Source organism: Panthera pardus, unplaced genomic scaffold, assembly GCF_024362965.1.
Source record: "Panthera pardus isolate Hobbes unplaced genomic scaffold, ASM2436296v1 HiC_scaffold_7, whole genome shotgun sequence".
Lineage (NCBI taxonomy): Eukaryota > Metazoa > Chordata > Mammalia > Carnivora > Felidae > Panthera > Panthera pardus.
Window position 1 is genome coordinate 23200892 of NW_026527002.1, and position 20144 is coordinate 23221035.

The 20144-nt window shown below is 36.1% G+C and overlaps 1 protein-coding gene across 1 annotated transcript in view; it reads right to left on the reverse strand.

The window, feature by feature from the left end:
- The window catches only part of UBE2W (ubiquitin conjugating enzyme E2 W), a 71848-nt gene that overhangs the window by 17810 nt on the left and 33894 nt on the right, over positions 1-20144 (reverse strand). The window contains exons 2-3 of the mRNA XM_019453296.2: positions 15488-15579; positions 9585-9687 (exon numbers count right to left, since the gene is read on the reverse strand). Coding sequence (XP_019308841.1) covers positions 9585-9687; positions 15488-15579 — 195 coding nt within the window. The remainder of the gene's footprint in view (positions 1-9584; positions 9688-15487; positions 15580-20144) is intronic.

Genomic DNA, 20144 nt, shown 5'->3' on the forward strand with positions numbered 1-20144 from the left:
CTCACTCGTCCATTATGATGGATACAAATTACTATTTATTAATCAGCAAATAACTATGTGCTTACATACACACACACACACACACACACACACACACACACACACACACACAATGGTTGAATGAGTCTCCCAATTACTTGTTTTTCTCTGCCTCTTCTACTCAATTCTTCTAACAATTTTTCCTTTCTCCAACTTTCCTTGCCTCAGCACTGTTTTTTGAAAGGTAATAAATCTATTATTCCCTCCTTTGCCCTAATAATTCACTAAGAATCCTGTTAGTAGTGCTTCTTAAACGTATCTACACTGGGACGCCTGGGTGGCTCAGTTGGTTGAGCGTCCGACTCTTGATTCTGGCTCAGGTCATGATCCCAGGGTTGTGGGATCCAACCCCATTGGGGCTCCACCCTCAGTGTAAAGCCTGCTTATGATCCTCTCTCTGCCCCTCCTACACTCATGTGTACATTCTCTCTCTCTCTCAAAAAAAAAGAATGAATGAAGGAATAAATACATACATAATAAATGTATTAAAAAAAACAAAAATAAACACATAACTCCATATTTAAAAACAAAACCCTTATGTACACTAAGCATCTGAATGGGCAAGAGAATGAATTCATACATTCTGATGAATCTGTAAGCACAGTCCAAAGTAGGACAAAGAAAGCAGAAGTCTAATATTTAAGAATGCTTATATATGTTACTTCATAAAAAATTACTTATTTTGATATAAAAATTAATCCACCAATCTTTACATTAATTTTATGCTGCAGTAAGATGTACCATTTTTATTCTGTTGTTTAGTAGTAATTACTAATTTCTGACCTGACCTTAAAAAAAAAAAAATCACCTGAAGGTTTGGTTAAAAATAAGAATTCAAGAGTCCCACATTCATAGATACAGATTCAATAGGTATGATGAGATTTTTATACAGCTCATCAAATATAAACCAGTACTTCCCAAAAGAGACTTACAGTAATCTCTCTCAGCCCTACAAACTGCCTCACACTTGGGTACAGCAAAATCTTAGTAAGAAACCCTACCGTCAGTTATGTCAGAAACTGATGAAGTATTTGTTACTCTAGGCATAACTTATTTTCCCTTTTATAGAAAGCCAGTGAAATAAGTATGGCTAGGGTAAGGTATGTCATTATTTAATATGGGATGTTATGGAAAGTTATCATAAGCTGGGTTTTTGCTTTTATTTTAAAATATCTATCTAACAATTCTGACTTTATTATAATTTCACAAATATTTACATTTTAACAAAGCACTCTTTCATAAGCAGGAGTCCTCTAACACTTCAAATATACTACTAACATATGGAACTCATTGCCTGGCTGAAGCTAATATAAGACAACAAAAGGAATTTTCTTCTCAAAGGAATAACTTTGCACATTTGCATATTTTTATTTCTTTAAATTCTGGTCATGCACCCTCCATTTCCACTGAAAAGAGCTAAACTAAAGCTGAAAACTAAAAATAAGTCTCAAAATAAGAGATATCAAGTTACTTGCTCTGCCTGATTGTAGAAGACCACCCAATCCCTGACTCTGGCCCAGCTGTGTTTAAAGCATATTATTTATCTCAATTTTATCTATCAGTGTTATTACCCTTTTCATTCACTTTTTTGCTAAAAAAGTGCTACCCTAAAAGGAAATGACTGCTTAAATGGTCTTGCAGCTCCATACTTTTTGAGTCTATCCACAATTACTTTAAATTCTATTTTTTATAAACATGTAGTTTATTATATGCATTTGATATTCCCACAATGTGTTGTAGATTTCTAGAGTTTGAGTTTATAATCTCACAGAATATGCATCTGCTCTGGGGGATTCATTCTGCCACAAAATCCCATTTGGCCAGTAGGGTATTTTCAGTAATAACACAAACAGTGCCCAAGCAAGACCTTATCCCCTGGCCACGAAACATATTTTAAAGGATGGTTCTTTTCCAGTAAGGTCTCCTTTTTAAAAAGTCACACAGAATAGTGCTCTGAAAGTACCAAAAAATGAAGAACTGCTAAGATATCTTCTTTGCATGCATCAGCGACCATCAAGGAAAATACACAGCAAGATACAAAGGTTATCACAACATGCTTCGAATAGCCAATTCACAAGGCAGAAGGAAAGGAGTATTTCTCTTAGAATGGATTACAAACTAAATCACTTGGCCTGAGAGCCAAGAAGGGCCCACGAACAAGGACATCAGGAGAGAAGGGATGAAATGCAGTAGAAGACACCTACAGCAGGAGCAGCAGACCCTGACAAGCACAGAGGAGAGCCAGAAATCAAGACAGAAACAGCTCTGAACTCTAAGGGAACTGAAGTAATAAACTTAATCAGATCTCAATAAACCTTTAAAAAAAAAAAAAAAAAAAGCTGGGGCTTTTTAACATGCTGCATGCAGGGCCAATGCAGCCAGCCTAAAAACAGCGGAATCAATAGCTGCACATATTAAGATAGCCCCTAGGACCTAACCTGCCAGATACAGAATTTTAGAAGTTTGCCTAAACATGGAAAGGCTGAGTTTACATGCCAGATGTAACTGGCATTCCAGGATGAACCCCTGAAATAAAAGAAAAAACTTTTTTCAACAGCTTATTCATGTAAAAAGGCTGGTAAGCAGCTTCCACAGACAGTTTTAAACTCTGTGATTCTGGTTCTTTGCATGTGATGGGGAAAGTAACCAAGGCTGAATTTCTTTTAGATCATGCTCTTAACCATCTTCATTTATTTAACACACAGTACAATCCAAAGGAGGAAATGGACATTTCAGTTATTTAACTGCAGCCAAGCAAGTTCTGAACATTTAAGAGATGAAGAGCTGTTTTCAGAATTAAAAAACTTTTTGAGGGGAATCCCAAGTAACTGACAAAACCAAAACAGATTTAAGAAGACAACTGAATACAATGAATTTGAAACAAAAGGGAATAAGAACATTGCTAATTTCTTTATTTTAAAAGTTATTTATTTTTTAAATAATTTATTCAAATTCAAATTTAGCATATAAACAGTTAACAGAGACTGCACACACTCCCTACTGCATAAACCAAACAAATGGAAGTACAGATTTTAAAGAATAAGCTGTTTTATGGGAAAAAAGCCATGATTTTAGATCTAATGATTTTAGATCTAATGCACGTGAATCACATCTGAAGTTCTGAGTCTGCATGAGAAACAGTCCTCAGACATCTCTAAATTTCCAAATATCTATCATTACGGTGTATTTTCCACAGTAGGTGAGATCTAAGAAAACTATGCTCAGAATCCTCATAATTTTGGAGGTAAGTAAGCACATCTAACCTAAAGTTTTAAGCAAGCCAACCCCTGGGTAACTTTTGGTACCAAACGTAGTGTCTTTCATAAAACTACTAATCTGAGAATGAAAGCCACTGACAGTGACAAAATAAAGAATGGAAATTAGGTAACTGTTTCTAATATGAAATTCATGGTACTAGTACATTAGGATTTCCAAACATCAAGTCGATACTGGATGAGCCCACAAATACTGAGATCTGACCACAAGGAAGGCATATACTACTGAGTTCACACTAATGTTCTGCAACTAATTAGAAAGTGAGTAACCTAATATAGTGTCAAACTAGGTCAAAACACATGACAAGAATAAGTAGTAAAAAACAGGCTATAAAATATAAAAGCCAATCTACAAAATGGATACAAAGATTTCCCTAGGAACAATATAAGGAAATGTTTTCCCTTATTAAAACTGTAAGTAGATGACAAGACTCAATGGGCAACTATAGAAATTGAACATAAAAGCAAAGTTTGTTGGAATCAGATATGTAATTATTCATAATGTATAATATAGGCAGGCTAGCACAAATGGTAAATATCTGACAAAAATAACTGGAGATTTGCAGTTTTAGCATAGTTTTTAATTCAATGCTCCCCTTTCAGTCATTTAATATGTATTAGTAGCATCAAGTAGTTCAAGTATTACACAGACAAAATTCCTGGATACAATGAAACTAAACTTGGGTTCCCTGGATGGTACCTTCTCTCTCCTTTACAAGCTGTGTTCTTCTAGCCTACCAGTCCTCTCCATTTATCTTCCCTCTGCTTTACCAGACTTCAACAAATAGGGTTCACTGTTCACTTTTCCCTCATCAGGTATCCTAGATGCTAGACAACTTAAAGCAATAAAAATGGTTATTTAAAACTTTGGAAAGCTTAACCCCCTTCACATGAAAGAACAAGGAGAATCACACTGTGAGAACACTATTTTCTGGATCTCTGCAATGAAGGAGTATTGAGCAACAGAACGAAAGGGTCCACGTTGAGGGGGCATGAATAGGAAGGGGGATAAGGAGAAAGCGACCTGCCCCAGTGTTTCTAAAGCTTTGTAATCAAGGCAACTATATTTCCAGCACAAATCAGTATGGTTTCAGGACCAAGTACAGTGTTCTCTTCCCCCTAAAAAAATACTTCCCCACCTGTTTCTAAAATGCCTAAAATTTCTTCAACAAAAATTAAGAGTTGAAAAGCTTAATTAAAAACAAGGTATAACTAGGACATTTGCAAGATAATATAGATGTGTTTCAGTCTCACTGCATTCAAATGGGATGTTTTGACAGAGAAAGACGGTATAAGATCATAGATATTTGGAACAGAAGGGCTGCTAATGTGACGAAGTAGAAAGGAAAAGAAGCAAAACACTAGACACTAAACTTGAGGACTTCACAGTTTGGATGGAGAGGTGACCATACCTCCCAATTCCTTCGAGATAAATCTCCAAATCCTTCATACTGCAAGACTCTCTTGGATAAACCCCAAAACATCCTTCCTTTTTCATCTTCTCCCACAGCCCTCCAGCATCTATACATAAAACTATATTTGCTCACAAATCTCAGAAGAGGCCACGTCTTCTTGTGACTTGCTCCACTTTTGACATAAATTCTTCCTGTACTTTAAGTCCCAGTACAAACAGGTTTTTCTGTCTCATCTTTTTTTTTTTTTTAATTTTTTTTTAACGTTTTATTTATTTTTGAGACAGAGACAGAGCATGAATGGGGGAGGGGCAGAGAGAGAGGGAGACACAGAATCGGAAGCAGGCTCCAGGCTCTGAGCCATCAGCCCAGAGCCCGACGCGGGGCTCGAACTCACGGACCGCAAGATCGTGACCTGAGCTGAAGTCGGCCGCTTAACCGACTGAGCCAACCAGGCGCCCCACGGTCTCCTCATCTTAATCTAAATTGGTCACTGCTTTCCCTTTTGCTCCCAAAGCATACAATTCATACTTCAATTTATGGTCCATCTAGTTGCCTAGGTCAAAAGTTGTGGAAGTCTTCTCTGTCTCCTTTCCCTCATTCATATTCCTCAATTCATGAGCAAATCCTGTTGGCTCAACCTTTAAAGGTCCAAAATATGGCCACCTTCCATAGTCTCCACTGCTACCCTTCTGGTGCAAGCCACCATCACCTCTCACCTGGATTAATGCAATAATAGTCTGGTCTCCCTGTACTCTTATACACCCAACAATCAATGTGCCACACAACAGCCACATTTTTCCTTTTAAGTAGGATGTCATTCCTCTGCTCAAAATATTCAAAGATTTTTCATCTCATTCTGAGTAAAAGTCAAAATTCTTACAATGGGATATAAATGTCCTACACCATTTATGATGGACCCTCCAGCCCAAATTATCTCTCATACCTATGCCCTCCACCCCTTACAGAATGAATTAATCTGTGTCTGACTATCCACATACCTAACCAATTATTAAAGGCAGGCCCGATGCCTTTTAATTTCTGTACTCTTTTTTATCTCTCAAGTACAGAGCACAGTATTTGGCACATAATTCATGTTTAAATACCCATTAATTCAAAACCAACCAATCACTTACCTGGATCCTAGCACAGAAAAACAATATAATACAGAAAGATATTTTATTTTCTGTATGGCTGATGGTAAGTGCACATTAGCAGAAAACAGTGATGGAAAAGTGCCTCATCTCTGCTCCTAATATAAAAAGGTTTTGTTGTCGTTATTGTTTCTTTTAAAGCAAATGACCGGGCCAAACACCTGTTTAGACAGGCAGCTTTTTCACTATAAAGTGAGATATATGAGAAATTAACTAAAACTAGTAGGGAAAGAAAACACAAAAGACTATAAAGTTAATACAGTCTTAAAGATCTAACTTACAGATGCAAAAGTACTAAGCTCACAACAGACTGGCTTATTTTAGGTTTATTTTCCCAAATTCTACTTTTGTAAGTAGTGGTATATTCAGTACTAATTATTGCACAGGAAGATCAAAAACTAATTTTCCAGAAACTGCCAGTGTTTCTGGGTCTCATCAAATAAAATCTGTGGTGAATGAGGAATTTTACTGCCTTGGAGTGGTTCTAATCACTTTCCCAGGGCAATAGACCAATGGAAAGTTTCAGTTATTGGAAAACCTCAAAGTTGATATGCACATCAAGCAACTGACTGTTAGACCATTATAATTATTTTCTAATCATATAGACGATGTGATTAATAAAAGCTAAAAAAATAATTTTAAAGTATTACTAGACTTAGAGCAGCTCTTCTCAATCATGGATACTAGAATACACAGCTTCTGTGGAGTGATGTTAAAAAGGAATCCTCAAAGAAGATGTGGTGTATATATACACAATGGAATACTACTCTGCAACCAAAAAGAACGAAATCTTGCCATTTGCGACAACATGGATAAACTAGAGTATACTATGCTAGGCGAAATAAATCAGTCAAGACATATGATTTCACTCATATGTGGAATTTCAGAAACTCAACAGATGAACATAGGGGAAGGGAAGGAAAAATAAGATAAAAACAGAGAGGGAGGCAAAAAGAGACTCTTAAATACAGAGAACAAACTAGGGGTTGCTGGAGGGGTGCTGGGTGGGAGGATGGGCTAAATGGGTAATGGGCATTAAGGAGGGCACTTGTGATGAGCACTGGGTGTTGTATGTAAGTGATGAATCACTAAATTCTATTCCTGAAACCAGTATTATGCTATATGTTAACTAACTTGGATTAAAAAACATACACACACACACACATTGAATAAATCAATGTTGAATAAAAACCATGAGAAGAGTGGGTAAAAAAAAAAAAGAAAAAAAGGAATCCCCACAGTCCAAAAGACTGGGAACAACTGCCCAGAGCTTTCAAAGTTATCATTCTATATACAATCCTTCACTTTTAGAGATACTATTACTGTCTAGATAAATAGGCATTTTCCCCATTCTGGTACTCAGACCTAATTGGCAGCATGGAAAGAGGTAACTTGGGTTTTAAGTCTTGACTATCCTACAAGTTAGCTTTTAAACCATGAACAAGACATTTTACTTCTATAGACTTCACTTTCTTCACTTACGAGAATGAATCCATCTTCCCTAACCACTTCATTAGAGCTGTTACAAGACAAAATCAGAATGGAATTTACAGTATATGATACAAATATTACTACATAGAAGTCATGGAGGTAAATGTGAGGCATTAGAAGTTTTATGGAGGAGGATAGGGATTGTTGTAGTAGTGGTGGTAGTGTTGTGTGTCTGTGCAAACCAATGAGGTAATTGCGCCTTCAGAGAAATCTAACAGCACTGTAAAAGGATGGTGGGGGATGGAAAGAACTAGAGGCTATTACATAATAGCCCGCATGAAAGATAGAAACTCGGGAGTACACCACTGACTGTAAGATAAGAAGGGACTGACTTAAGCACTGCAAAAGGACCTCAAAAGCTGCATTTAACGGTGAAGAAAAGAATTTCAACAAAAGCAGACAGATGGACAATAACCCAAGGAAAAAATTTTTTTTTCTTATTTTATTATTGGAAAAGATTTGAGTTTAGAAGTGTTAAATTTGAGACATCTGGAGGTACTTAAGTAGCAACATCCAACAAGGGTGTGAAATTAAACCTCAGGAAGAGGTTGTACACATAACTGTAGATCTGGGAGTTAGCTGCTTAAAATGGTTGAAGACATTAGAGAAAAGAGTGAGAAGTATCAGGGGTAGTGAATAAAGAATCCCAAATCAGAAGAATCAGAAAAGTGGGCAGAAGTCAAACCAGGGAAGGACAAAAAAAATTTTTGAGATATGATAGAATTCATTATATATGTTCTAACTTATAGAAATATTCAAGATGAAATTCAAATGATGCTGCAGAGTGATATTTGATTTAGAATTAAATGCTAAGGAGAGAGTTTAGAGGACACTTTTGCCTTGGTTCCTATTTACAGAAATATTATCTTCCTCTGATAAAACATGAAAAAACAATCTGTGGGCTCCTGGAGTAAGCCTTCTCCAATATCCCTCTAGTCAACATTTTGGAGTTCATAAATCACATTCTTCCTTCATATACCTTCCAAAAACTTAGCTGAAGTGAAGTAGAACAGGTTGAAGGTGAGAAGGGGATACCTGAGACCACACTGCCTTTAAGCATTAACAATCTGAAATGATGCTGATAAGCCAAAAGGCAACAAAAGGTGAAGATGGTTTTCTAGAGAGAAAGAAGATGTTTGCTTTGGTTTCTGATCATAGTCTACAGGTGCTTATTATAGAGGCCTAAAGGTCATTACCCTTGGCTTTATTTTTATGAAATAATAAAAATAAGCTTATCTTAATTTTCTGCTCACATTAAAAAACTGTAGCACTCAGAGTCCAGTTCCATTTAATTCTGTGCCTTAAAACAATGACGTCTTTATTTATAGCACAATACAATAACTGGCTTCCATCTGTACCCCTACATGGCCAAGAGCACTGTTAGGTATATTCTATTTAAAGTGGTAATAAAATATGATTTTCCTCAAAAATAACGTATTTTAGCACTTCAAATGTTGAATTTTAGGTATTTGGGGAATTTCATTATCCATAACCTCATTATCCAGCAATATGAGACACAGGTGGCATTAAGTCTTAACATTTTGCCACTAGTAACTCATTCACCCATCTTCCAAGCCAGCAATGTGGACGCCATCCTAGAGTCTCCTTTTCTCTAACTTCCAAGGATTAATCATTCACCAGTTAAACAGCTCTCAAAAAAGTTCTATCACCATTATCATTTGTCTAAGTATTAACCTATTACCTAAACTAACTGTGCCTCAAATTATAATGATCAGATTTAGGGCTTATGTTTAGATATTCAACATCTTGTAACATGTTCTATCTTTACAGTACTAAAAGCCTACAAAGACAGCATGTTCATGCAAAATCAAGAAAGTGTTCCTTTCAACAAAGCACTGCCTCCTCACAATTATTCTATCATCTTATTTTGGAATAAGTGCCTCCAGGTATTCCAAAATGTTAAATTCTCCCACAACCCCTGGGCCTGGGTTAGATTTCCAAACCCTTTTCCGCTAACATCTATGAATAAGAACAATGTTAACCTCTTGGAAGTACAAAAGCAAAGTCCTAATCTCAATAAAGTAAATGTTCCTAAGATCTTGATTATATTACAAATAAGAAAAAGGAACAAATCTATTTACATAATTATAATGGATTTCTTTTTTTAAGTTTTCATTTAGTAAAAAGGCACTAATTTAGTATTTTGCTATAATCTAAAAACACAATAAAATATTAAAAAGCAAGGCAGTTACCTGAGGAGAGTCAAAAGGGTATCGACTACTAAACTTAAATAGAAGTTGAAATTTTTCTCCTTCATATAAGGTACCTGGTGCACCTTCCATGTCTACAATCCACCTAGAACAGGAAAAAAAATTTAAAAACTTCAGATAAGAGGAATTGGGATGAGAAAGAGAAAAGGAACACTGAAGACTTCCTCTATGCCAGGCATTAGCTTGCAACAGCACGTTTCATCCTACTGCACATTAACTCCCTCGCCCTATTCCCTTCTCTGACACTCAAGGGTTATTTAACCAGATCAAAGTCAGACAACTAGCAGAGGACAGGGCCAAATTTTAACCCAGGTCTAAAAACACAAAATAAAACCCAACTCAAGTGTGCTGACATTAAAGCCTGTGCTCTTTATTTTATGCAGAAATTATTATATGCAGGAACACTATTTTTATAACACTATTTATTATATGCAGAAACACTATTTCTGCAATGATTGAAAAGATTTTATAGATAACATGAAACAAATGAACTGCCTTTCTGATGTCATTTTAGAAACAATGGTGGAAGTAGATATCAACAACGACTAGAGAATCATGGCCGTTAGACACATCTTCTCATCAGTACTCTAGAGAAGACTAAACAGGAAAAAGAAGCTAAGCTGACATCAGTCCACTTACTCCGATGGCTATTCAAGGCTCTATATGCCTTTCCTTTGTGTCTTATGTTTCAGTTGTTTAATAAAACTTAGAAGAGATTTCTATGGCCTCTTTACAAGCATACTTTGTTTCCACATATAACAATCATGAATACAAATCTGTTTATAATTATAGTCTGTACGCTTATCTCTTGCTCTTTTAATTTATTTTTCAGTAATCTCTACACCCAAAATAGTGCTCAAACTTAAAACCCTGAGATCAAGAGTCGCATGCTCTACAGACCAAGCCAGCCAGACACCTATCTCTTGCTGTTTTAAAAAAAAAAGGAGGAACAGGAGTAGAACAAGGGTTATGGTGGCAAAGATGATAGGGTCACATTGCGAAGCAAAAATGGACCAGTCATAAGAATGAATTCCTAATTATCTCTCTGGCCAATTCCTTTCCTCTTAAATTTTTTAGGTATAAAAATGTATTACTTTACGTACAGGGAAACAAAAGGAAGTAATATTGAGAATACAGGGTTGGGGTTCTAGTCACGATTCCATATACTATGGACTTTAGAGTATGTAAAATAATGTGTCTACTCTCTGAAAGCATTCAGCTAACACATACAGGCCCTTAAGAACATAGCTATTCATTTTCAGAATGCGTGTTGAATACTATACATGGCAATAAAAAATATAAGCCAAGAGCCAATATTTTATCATGAAATTACACAGGTCTGTCCTTTAGCTGTGTGGCCATGAGTAAGCTGTTTTACCTTTCTTGTTTGAACTATTTCAATTGTAAAATTGATATTAAAAACAAGTTAAAATTTCATTGAAAATAGATATTCATCTCAAAGTGTTGGAAAGATAAATCGCATAGCACGTTCCTGATATTAGAACCAGTACGCAGTAAATTAAATATAATGCAGGGATACCTGGGTGGCTCAGTCAGTTAAGTGTCTGACTTCGGCTCAGGTCATGATCTCATGGTTCGTGAGTTCGAGCCCCCCACCCCGCCCCAAGTTGGGCTCTGTGCTGACAGCTCAGAGCCTGGAGCCTGCTTCAGAGTGTGTTGTGTGTGTGTGTGTGTGTGTGTGTGTGTGTGTGTGTGTGTGTGTCTCTCTGTGCCCCTCCCCCACTCACACTCCGTGTCTCAAAAATGAATAAAAACGTTCAGAAAATGTATAATGCATAAACTGCATTAAAAACAAAAACCTATTCTCTTTAAAAACTGGGTCCTTTCTAGCTATCTTGACATCCACTATGCAGTGATTATTCCAAGGAAAAATCAGAGGACTTCCTGGTGCCCTTTCTTTCTGTTTAAAGGCAAATTTTAGGATATAATGTACCACAAATTTACATGTGATTGATCCAAACACAGCTTTTAAATAATAGCTAAGCAAATATCTCAGTAATCCTTCCAATACCTGGGTGAAATCGGTCAAAGAAGGCATAATTTTCAACACTGTACAGGGTAATTTTAAATAACTTTTGCTAATTAAAAAAGTAATGCATGTTTGTTCACCACAGAAAATTTAGAAAGGTATAAATAAACAAAAGTCGCCCAAAGATAATCACTGTTGAAATTTTTTGGGTACATTTCATTCTAGTCATTTTGTAGTTTCTTTATCTATGATATTGACATCTAATAGTTGAATTATGTGCACACTTAAATTATATACATTCAAATCACCAGTGTTTATGATTCCAATTATGGGTACATGCCCCTGAGGATGAATATGGGAGAAGTTTCAGTTCTTAACTTCCTGTGAATAACTATTGTTCTAGGATTCTAATGTTTAAACAGGTATTTTTCATGCATTCATAACTCCCACTAACCAAAAAAACAACCAACTATTCCCTTCTGGAGGAAAAACCAGCTCTGTTGGATATATTAAGACAGGATACATACCAATATTGCCTCTCTAAGGATTTTCACAGGTAATTAGGACTATACAAAATTTTTGTGTTTCATGCTATCAGCTGTAACTCAGGGGATGCCATTTCACTGAGAAACCATTTCCCAATTATAGATATTTACATTGTTTCCAAATTGTCCCCAGAAATAGTAATGTTGAAAGAAGTATAGTTAGTTCTAAGTTAATTTTGTTTTTTTAAATAAGCTCTATGTCCACCAACATGGGGCTTAAACTCATAACCCAGAGATCAAGAGTGGCATGTTCTACTGAATGAGCCAACCAGGTGCCCCTGGGCTAATCTTTCTGTATCTCTGTTCCTTCCTTAAGAAGCATGGGTTTATTTCTTAGGTCAAAGGATATGACACTCTGATTTTTAAATATCTTAATATATGCCACCAAACTGTCTTCCAGAAAGCTTAATGTGCTTTCATTATAATTCTTATCCCACTTAAACACATATTTTAAGATAGAATTTTTTAAGAGTATTTATAGATCCTGGAAGATAAAGATATAAAACTTTTGTGATTGATTTACAATAAATTATTTTAAAAGAAAAACTGCCTGACAAACCTCTCTAAATGACAGGTTTATCCTGCAACAAAGACACTGCTGTTTTGGTAGTTATAATATAATATGGTATAATTACTTGATACAAATGTTTCCATTTATAAAAATGTAAAACAGGGGCGCCTGGGTGGCTCAGTCAGTTGAGGGTCTGACTTCGGCTCAGGTCAGGATCTCATGATTCAAGAGTTTGAGCCCCGCGTCAGGTTCTGTGCTGACAGCTCAGGGCCTGGAGCCTGCTTCAGATTCTGCGTCTCCTTCTCTCTCTGCCCCTCCCCCACTTGCACTCTGTTTCTCGAAAATAAATAAACATTAAAAAAAAAAATTTTTTTAAATGCAGAACATTCCATTAACATTTTATAAATCATTGTGTTGTGTAGTCCTCCTGCCCCACCAAAAAAAGACTGAAAGAGGAAGCACTTATTACCAATGAAAATGGAATATATTCTGTTTAATTATACAGAACAAAAAAAAAATCACATAATTATACAGAACAAATGCCATACATTCCATTTTCAAATTTTGTTTGATGGAAATGAAAAATCAATTGAGAGTTACAAAAAGAAATGGAAGAACCTTAAATGCATATTATTAAGTAAAAGAGATCTGAAAGGCTACTTACTGTATGGTTCCAACTATATGACATTCTGAGAAAGGGAAAACTACAGAGAAAGTAAGAAGATCAGTGGTTGGGGGAGGTGATGAATAGCTGGAGCACAGGGGATTTTTAGGCCAATGAAAACATTCTGTATGATACCATAATGATAATACAGGTCACTGTACATTTGCCCAAATCCTTAGAAACATCAAGAATGAATTACAATGTAAACTACAGACTCTGCGTAATTATGATGTGCCAATCATAATTCATCAATTATAACCAATATACCACTCTGGGGGCAAGATGTTGATAATGGGGGAGACTGCGTTTGTGAGAGCAGAGGATGTATGAGAAATCTGTATCTTCTGCTCAGTTTTGCAGGGAACCTAAAAATACTTGCGAACCCAGCAATGTTTTAAAATGATTGTTATAGAGATAGAAATCTACACTACATTTTCAAACATCAATATCCATCCAACCATCAATAGATCCATTCTTCATATCCCTGTTCTTAAAAGGCTTGAGTTCTGTCTTAAGTACTGACTCAAGTATCAAAGTCAAAGGTAACCAAAATTGTTTCTCTAAAGGGATAAATATGCCCATGAATTTTTTTCTTTTACATGTTTGTTTGAGAAAGAGGGGGAGAGAGAAAGGAGAGAATCCCAAGCAGGCTCTGTGCTGACAGTGGGGTTTGATCCCATGAACCATGAGATCATGACCTGAGCTGAAATCAAGAGTTAGACACTTGGCTGACTGAGCCATACAGGTGCCCTAGTCCATGAATTTTGGTCACTTTTGCTCTCTGGACCTAGACTATCACTAAGTATTTGCCCTACAACTTGGTCTACAGTATACTTTTATCTTGTTGCCTCCTATCCCTTTTATGTTTTTGGAGTTGTTTTTTTTTTTTTTTAAGAAGAGGGTTCATTATTTTAAATTCCACCACTACCCCCCCCCCCCCAATTTCAGAACACTTACCCTTGTCTAATAAAATATTAAATCAAAGGAGTGGTAAAAGATAGACTACACAGGGTTGGAGACTTAAAGTGATACCCTTGAAAATGTTTCAAACTAATTCAAATGCTCATTTTTATGCAAGAGGACACATATCTCTCTACCCTTCCTGGTATTGTATCTGGGAAAAGATTTCACTTCTTTACTCCCAAGGAAGGAGCGGAATTAGAATATTTCTGTGTCTTCCTTTCATGCTTCACTTTTTCATCCTCATGAAGAAGTTTCTTATCTATTAAAAGAGGTTGTTGAGGGTCTGACATTCATTTATTTACCCTTCTGTACAGGGCAACTACTGTGTTCATGGGATGGAGACACCTCTTGACTATTACTCTCTTTAAACCTTTACATGTGGTTTTGAAAACTGTGATAAACAACTTCATGCCAAATTGTGTTATTTAAGATGAAGATCATTTCATAAATGAAGACAGACCTAAGTTTTTAAATGCTGCCTTCTTAGCAAGAGACATTTTAAAACACTACTAATCAGGGGCACCTGGGTGGTTCAGTTGTTTTAAGCGTCTGACTTCGGCCCAGGTCATGATCTCACGGTTCATGAGTTTGAGCCCTGTGTTGGGCTCTGTGCTGACAGCTCACAGCCCAGAGCCTGCTTCTGATTCTGTGTCTCCCTCTCTCTCTCTGCCCCTGCCCTGCTCGCACTCTGTCCCTCTCTCAAAAATAAACACTAAAAAAAAAAAAATTAGTAATCAAACATATGGTTTTAAAAAACAAAGGGTTACAAATCATACATTATATATAATGTATATGATATTACATAACACCAAACTGTATATATAAATGCATAGAATAAGATCTATTTGTTTATCTCTTGATAGAAGAGAGTGGAATTAAATATGAAAATTCTACATTAAAAAAGTAAGTATATATTCATACATTACACTAATAATAAATGAAACATGTAAGTACTTCAAAAATTAACTACCAGGACACCTGGGTGGCTTAGTAGGTTAAGCATCTGACTTCAGCTCGGGCTCAGGTCATGATCTCACGATTCATGAGTTTAAGCCCCACATCTGACTGTCGGCCCACTTCACATCCTCTGTCCCCTTCTCTCTCTGCCCCTCCCCGGCTCGTGTGCATGTGTGCTCTCATTCTTTCAAAAATAAGTAAACATTAAGTAATAATAATAATAATAATAATAATAATAATAAATTAACTACTTACTGTGTAATTGAATTTTGAACACTCTTTTCATTTAAAGTCATTCCGGGAGGTGGGTCATTTTGCAAAGCCAAAAGTTCTTTCTGCAATCGTTTCTAGAAAAGAGTATCAATAATAATTTGTACTTTAAGAAAAATGACAATGTAAATATCCTTCTACACAGAATGAAATCCTTGATTAAATTTCCTCCATAGGCTCATATCTTTTCAAGTCCCTTACACCTTGTATGTATGCCTCACTCTCAAAGTTTTAATTGCTTGTCCCATAATTCACAATCAAAAGATTTCCAAATATATTTGAAAACATTGATGCTGTAAAGTGGTTATGAAGAGCAGCCAGCTACCTACAAAACTTCACTGTTACTCCACTGGGGTTACAAGATCTCAGCCTAGGTTTTAAATGCTTAAAAGTTTCACCACTGTTTCCTTTACTGCTTTCCAATTGTAAAAACCACAGTTCTCCATCATCCTTAAAAAAGGTATCATTTCAGACATGCAAGCTTTTCAGAGAAACTATACAAGTAACCACTCATGCAAAAAGCCTTTAAATTTAAAATTTTAAATAATTTAAATAATTTAAATTTAAATAATTTAATTTACAATTTACAGCCCATATTTGTTTTCTTAAATAGGGTATCTGCACATAATTTAAACTATCAATATCAGAATATAACATATCTGGGCCCAAGATATGCAGTTATTTTTCCACATAACCCAAATGACTATGTATTTACATTCTTGTTTATAAGTTTTTACTGTTCAACTCTTCTGTTATCACTAGTGGACATTCTTTTTCAGTATACAACAAAGCAAAACAAAAACCATAGAAGGCTGCAACTTATGGGTTTAAAAATCAAATAACCCATGTTATTATAAATTATTTCATGTAACATTATAAATACTCTTAATGAGCATCTTTTCTTGGAATAAAGTAGACCAAAATGGGTATCTGTTCAGAACTCAACAATTCTCTACTTAAAAGCTAGTTTGTGCTGTTGCTGGACAATCAAGTATCACTAACAAATATTTCTAGACCTTTTCAGTTTATGATGCCTTTAAGTAAATTTAACAGCATCCAATACCACTACAGATTGGAAAACTCTTCCCTTCTCGGGGCGCTTAGGTGGCTCAGTCGGTTAAGCGACCAACTCTTGATTTTGGCTCAGGTCATGATCTCACCGTTCATGAGTTTGAGCCCCACGTCCGGCTGTGTGCTGATAATGCAGAGCCTACTTGGGATTCATATTCCCATTCTCTCTCTCTCTCTCTCTCAAAATAAAGAAATAAAAAACAAACAAACAAAAAAACAAAAAAACCTCCTGCCTTCTCTGTTGAGAATCACTGGAAAAGAACTTATTAATAGGCACACACACTTGGCCCACAAGCAGGTATCTGTGGACTACCACACCTTTACTTTGGTCTCTGTGGCCTTTCTGCAATTACCTCCTACATTTGTTTGGCTCTCCCTCACAATGAGGACAGACTATGTTTTTGATCACAGCATCCCCAGGGTCTAGAATATGCTCAAAAACATCGATAATAAGTTACTAAATGTTAAAAAACCAAAAAAAAAAAAAAATTCTAAATTCCTAAATGGCTCTTAAAGTGGCCAAGAATGAAATCTTTCCTTAGATCCTGCAGTATCATAATTGCTAGTAAAATGAAAATAAGGTATCAACTACTTGCAATTTCTGATCTCAGCTGCCTTCCAAAATGCAAAATAATTACAAATTGAAAAGCAGTTAAGAAAAATTTTAAGTATCTAAAATACAGAAATAAAGCTGCCTAAGTGACTTGTTTTGAATAAAGAAATATATTTGTGATAAAGTTCTATGTTAGAACAAGGTTTTTCATTTATTCCACTTATGTTAACAAATGTAGGTTATATGATCAAGCATATTTTTTTTCAAGTTTTAAAATTTTAATTCCAGTGTATTTAACATACAGTGTTATTATTTGTTTCAGGTATATAATACAGTGATTCAATGATCAAGTAAATTTTTTTAATGTTTATTTTTGAGACATAGAGCATGCACACGTGCGATGGGGAGAAAGGAAGAGGGGGAGGTGCAGAGACAGAGGGGGACAGAGGATCCAAAGCGGGCTCTGGCTGACAGCAAAGAGCCCAATGTGATGCGGGGCTCAAACTCACAAACCACGAGATCATGACCTGAGCTGAAGTCAGACACTTAACTGAGCCACCCAGGTGCCCTGATCAAGTAAATTTTTATTATTTTATTTTACTATTTTTTTAAATGTTTACTTTTCAAAAAGAGAGAGAGAGAGAGAGAGAGCAAGCGCTCGCACAAGGGGGGAAAGGGCAGAGAAAAGGGGGCAGAGGATCTGAAATGGGCTCTGTGTTGACAGCAGAGCGCCTGATGCAGGGCTCAAACTCATGAACCACTGTAAGATCATGACCTGAGCCTAAGGTGGATGCTTAACCAACTGAGCCACCCAGGTGCCCCTCAAGTGAATTTTTAAGAACACTGGGTGCAACAAGGAAAAACTGGTATCTTCAATGAGGGACTTCTCAGAGACTTCTACATTGATTCTCCAAGGAGAAGAAGATAACAAAGAAGTTTCCAAAAGTAATGGAAACCCATTAGTGTAGAGCATCTCTGAAAAGTCTTGTTTCAATAATCACACTTTGGGTAACACTGCTGTAGAAATTCTCCAGATCTTGAGAACTTTACTAAAACAGGGAACACAAGCCCTGTTATCAAATCAAGGATATATAAGGCAATTTGCACAGGTACTAAATGAAACATAAGGATATAAAGGTAAGTTAAGAAGAGTTTTATTGGTATCATTATCCCTTATGTCTCCTGAACATAATGATTAAGAGTGCTATGAAAAAAGAAATGTTTTCCTCACCCTGACACTAATTCTTACATGTCCACAAAGAAAAAGACCTGTGATGACCAAACTCCCAAGAGAATCTCCAATTAACTCTGCTTTCTTGTATTCCCATCTTTGTGTAGTTCCTTCCCACACTGTACCAAAATTCAACAGTGTGACTAACAGAACATAGCTGAAATGATGGTATGTCACTCCCAAGATTAGGTTATAAAACAATATGGTTTACATCTTGGTCATTCTCTTTAGAATCACTTGCCGTATTGTGAACAGCCTAATTCAGAAGCCTGCATGCTAAGATTACTGGCCTCCTGCTAATAACCATGTATGATTTGGAAGCATATTCTCCAACCCTAAGCCAGTCTTTCAGATGACTGCAGCCCAGGCCAGTATCTTGCTTACAAACTCAAGAGAGACTCTAAGCCAGAACCATCCAGCTAAGCCTCTGATTCCAGACCCTTTGGGCGACATGGGATTATAAAGGTTTGTTCTTTTAAATTACTAAATTTGGAGATAATTTGTTATATAGCAACAGATAATGCAGGATCTCTGCTCCAAACTCCCCTCATGAAAAGGGGTTATAATCTACAACCCACTTTCCATTTCAATATCACAGGTCAGAATCTAAAACATTCTGAGGGGGTGAGTCACTACATAAAAAGTTTGTTTTTTTTTTTACTGAGCGGGTGAGTCACTACATAAAAAGACAATTCATGCCAGCCCCTTAATGTCTTAGCTACTAGGCCTTAAACTACTTTGCACCCATCCACATCGCCTCCAATAAAGAGATAAAGCATGACCAACCTTTTGGGGGCTAATGCATATTTACTAAGCCCACTAATAAAAGTAATAATTCACCCATGCACTTAAAATCAAAACATAAAAAAAAAAAAAACATACAAAGAATGGAAGGTCAAATGGTTTGTCTATTTGGCTGGTTCACAAAACAGGGAATTTATCCTTTGGTGTATTCTCAGAACAATAATTCATTGGAGAAGGCAGAACACGTCTTTAAATAAGCAATCAGTCCCCTCAAGGGTCCTTTGGATCATCTAAGAAATTGGTTCTAATGAGGTATACTCCAAAACAAAACAAAACAAAACAAAGCAACAAAGAAACTAGCCCTAAGTTACTTGAACACTGACACAGAAGCTAAAAGAGAAGGACCTAAAAATTTGATGTAAAAATAAACAAGAATTCATACTTACCTGAGGAGGTAAAGAGCTAGTGATCTATTTAGAGATCATACCATGTAGTATCAATCAACAGAAAGCTATTATCACTTGAGGAAAGCATTCAGCTCCTCCTATCATTGAAGACAAAGTATTATAAAAGTGGATGAGAAACACTAGCAAAAGTGATGATACCACCAGCTGTGAAAACCATCATGGCAACATGGCCGGCTTTCCCATACAGTGCTGAAAATGGCAGCTACAGACTAAAATAACTGAAGATAATAGAAACTAATTGCAGAAGGTAACGGCTGTAACCAGAGAAGCAGAACTACCCTGAAACCACTGGGAGGGGAAGAAGCTAAGAAATTTGCAATGGTTCTTGGCCAAATATCACCCTTGTGTGTACCTAAATTGGTGAGGATATGGAAAAACTAATTACATATATTGCAAATGTATCATCATTTTCTGAATCTAAGAAACATTATCAGTCTTAAGATGCACCATTATTTTATATAACCCTGGAAAAAGAAGACTACTGCCAACTGAATAGTAACACACCACTGGTAAGACATATCTTCATTTTGGATTAAATATGAAAAAACTGCACTTAAAAATCTATGAATATTGTAT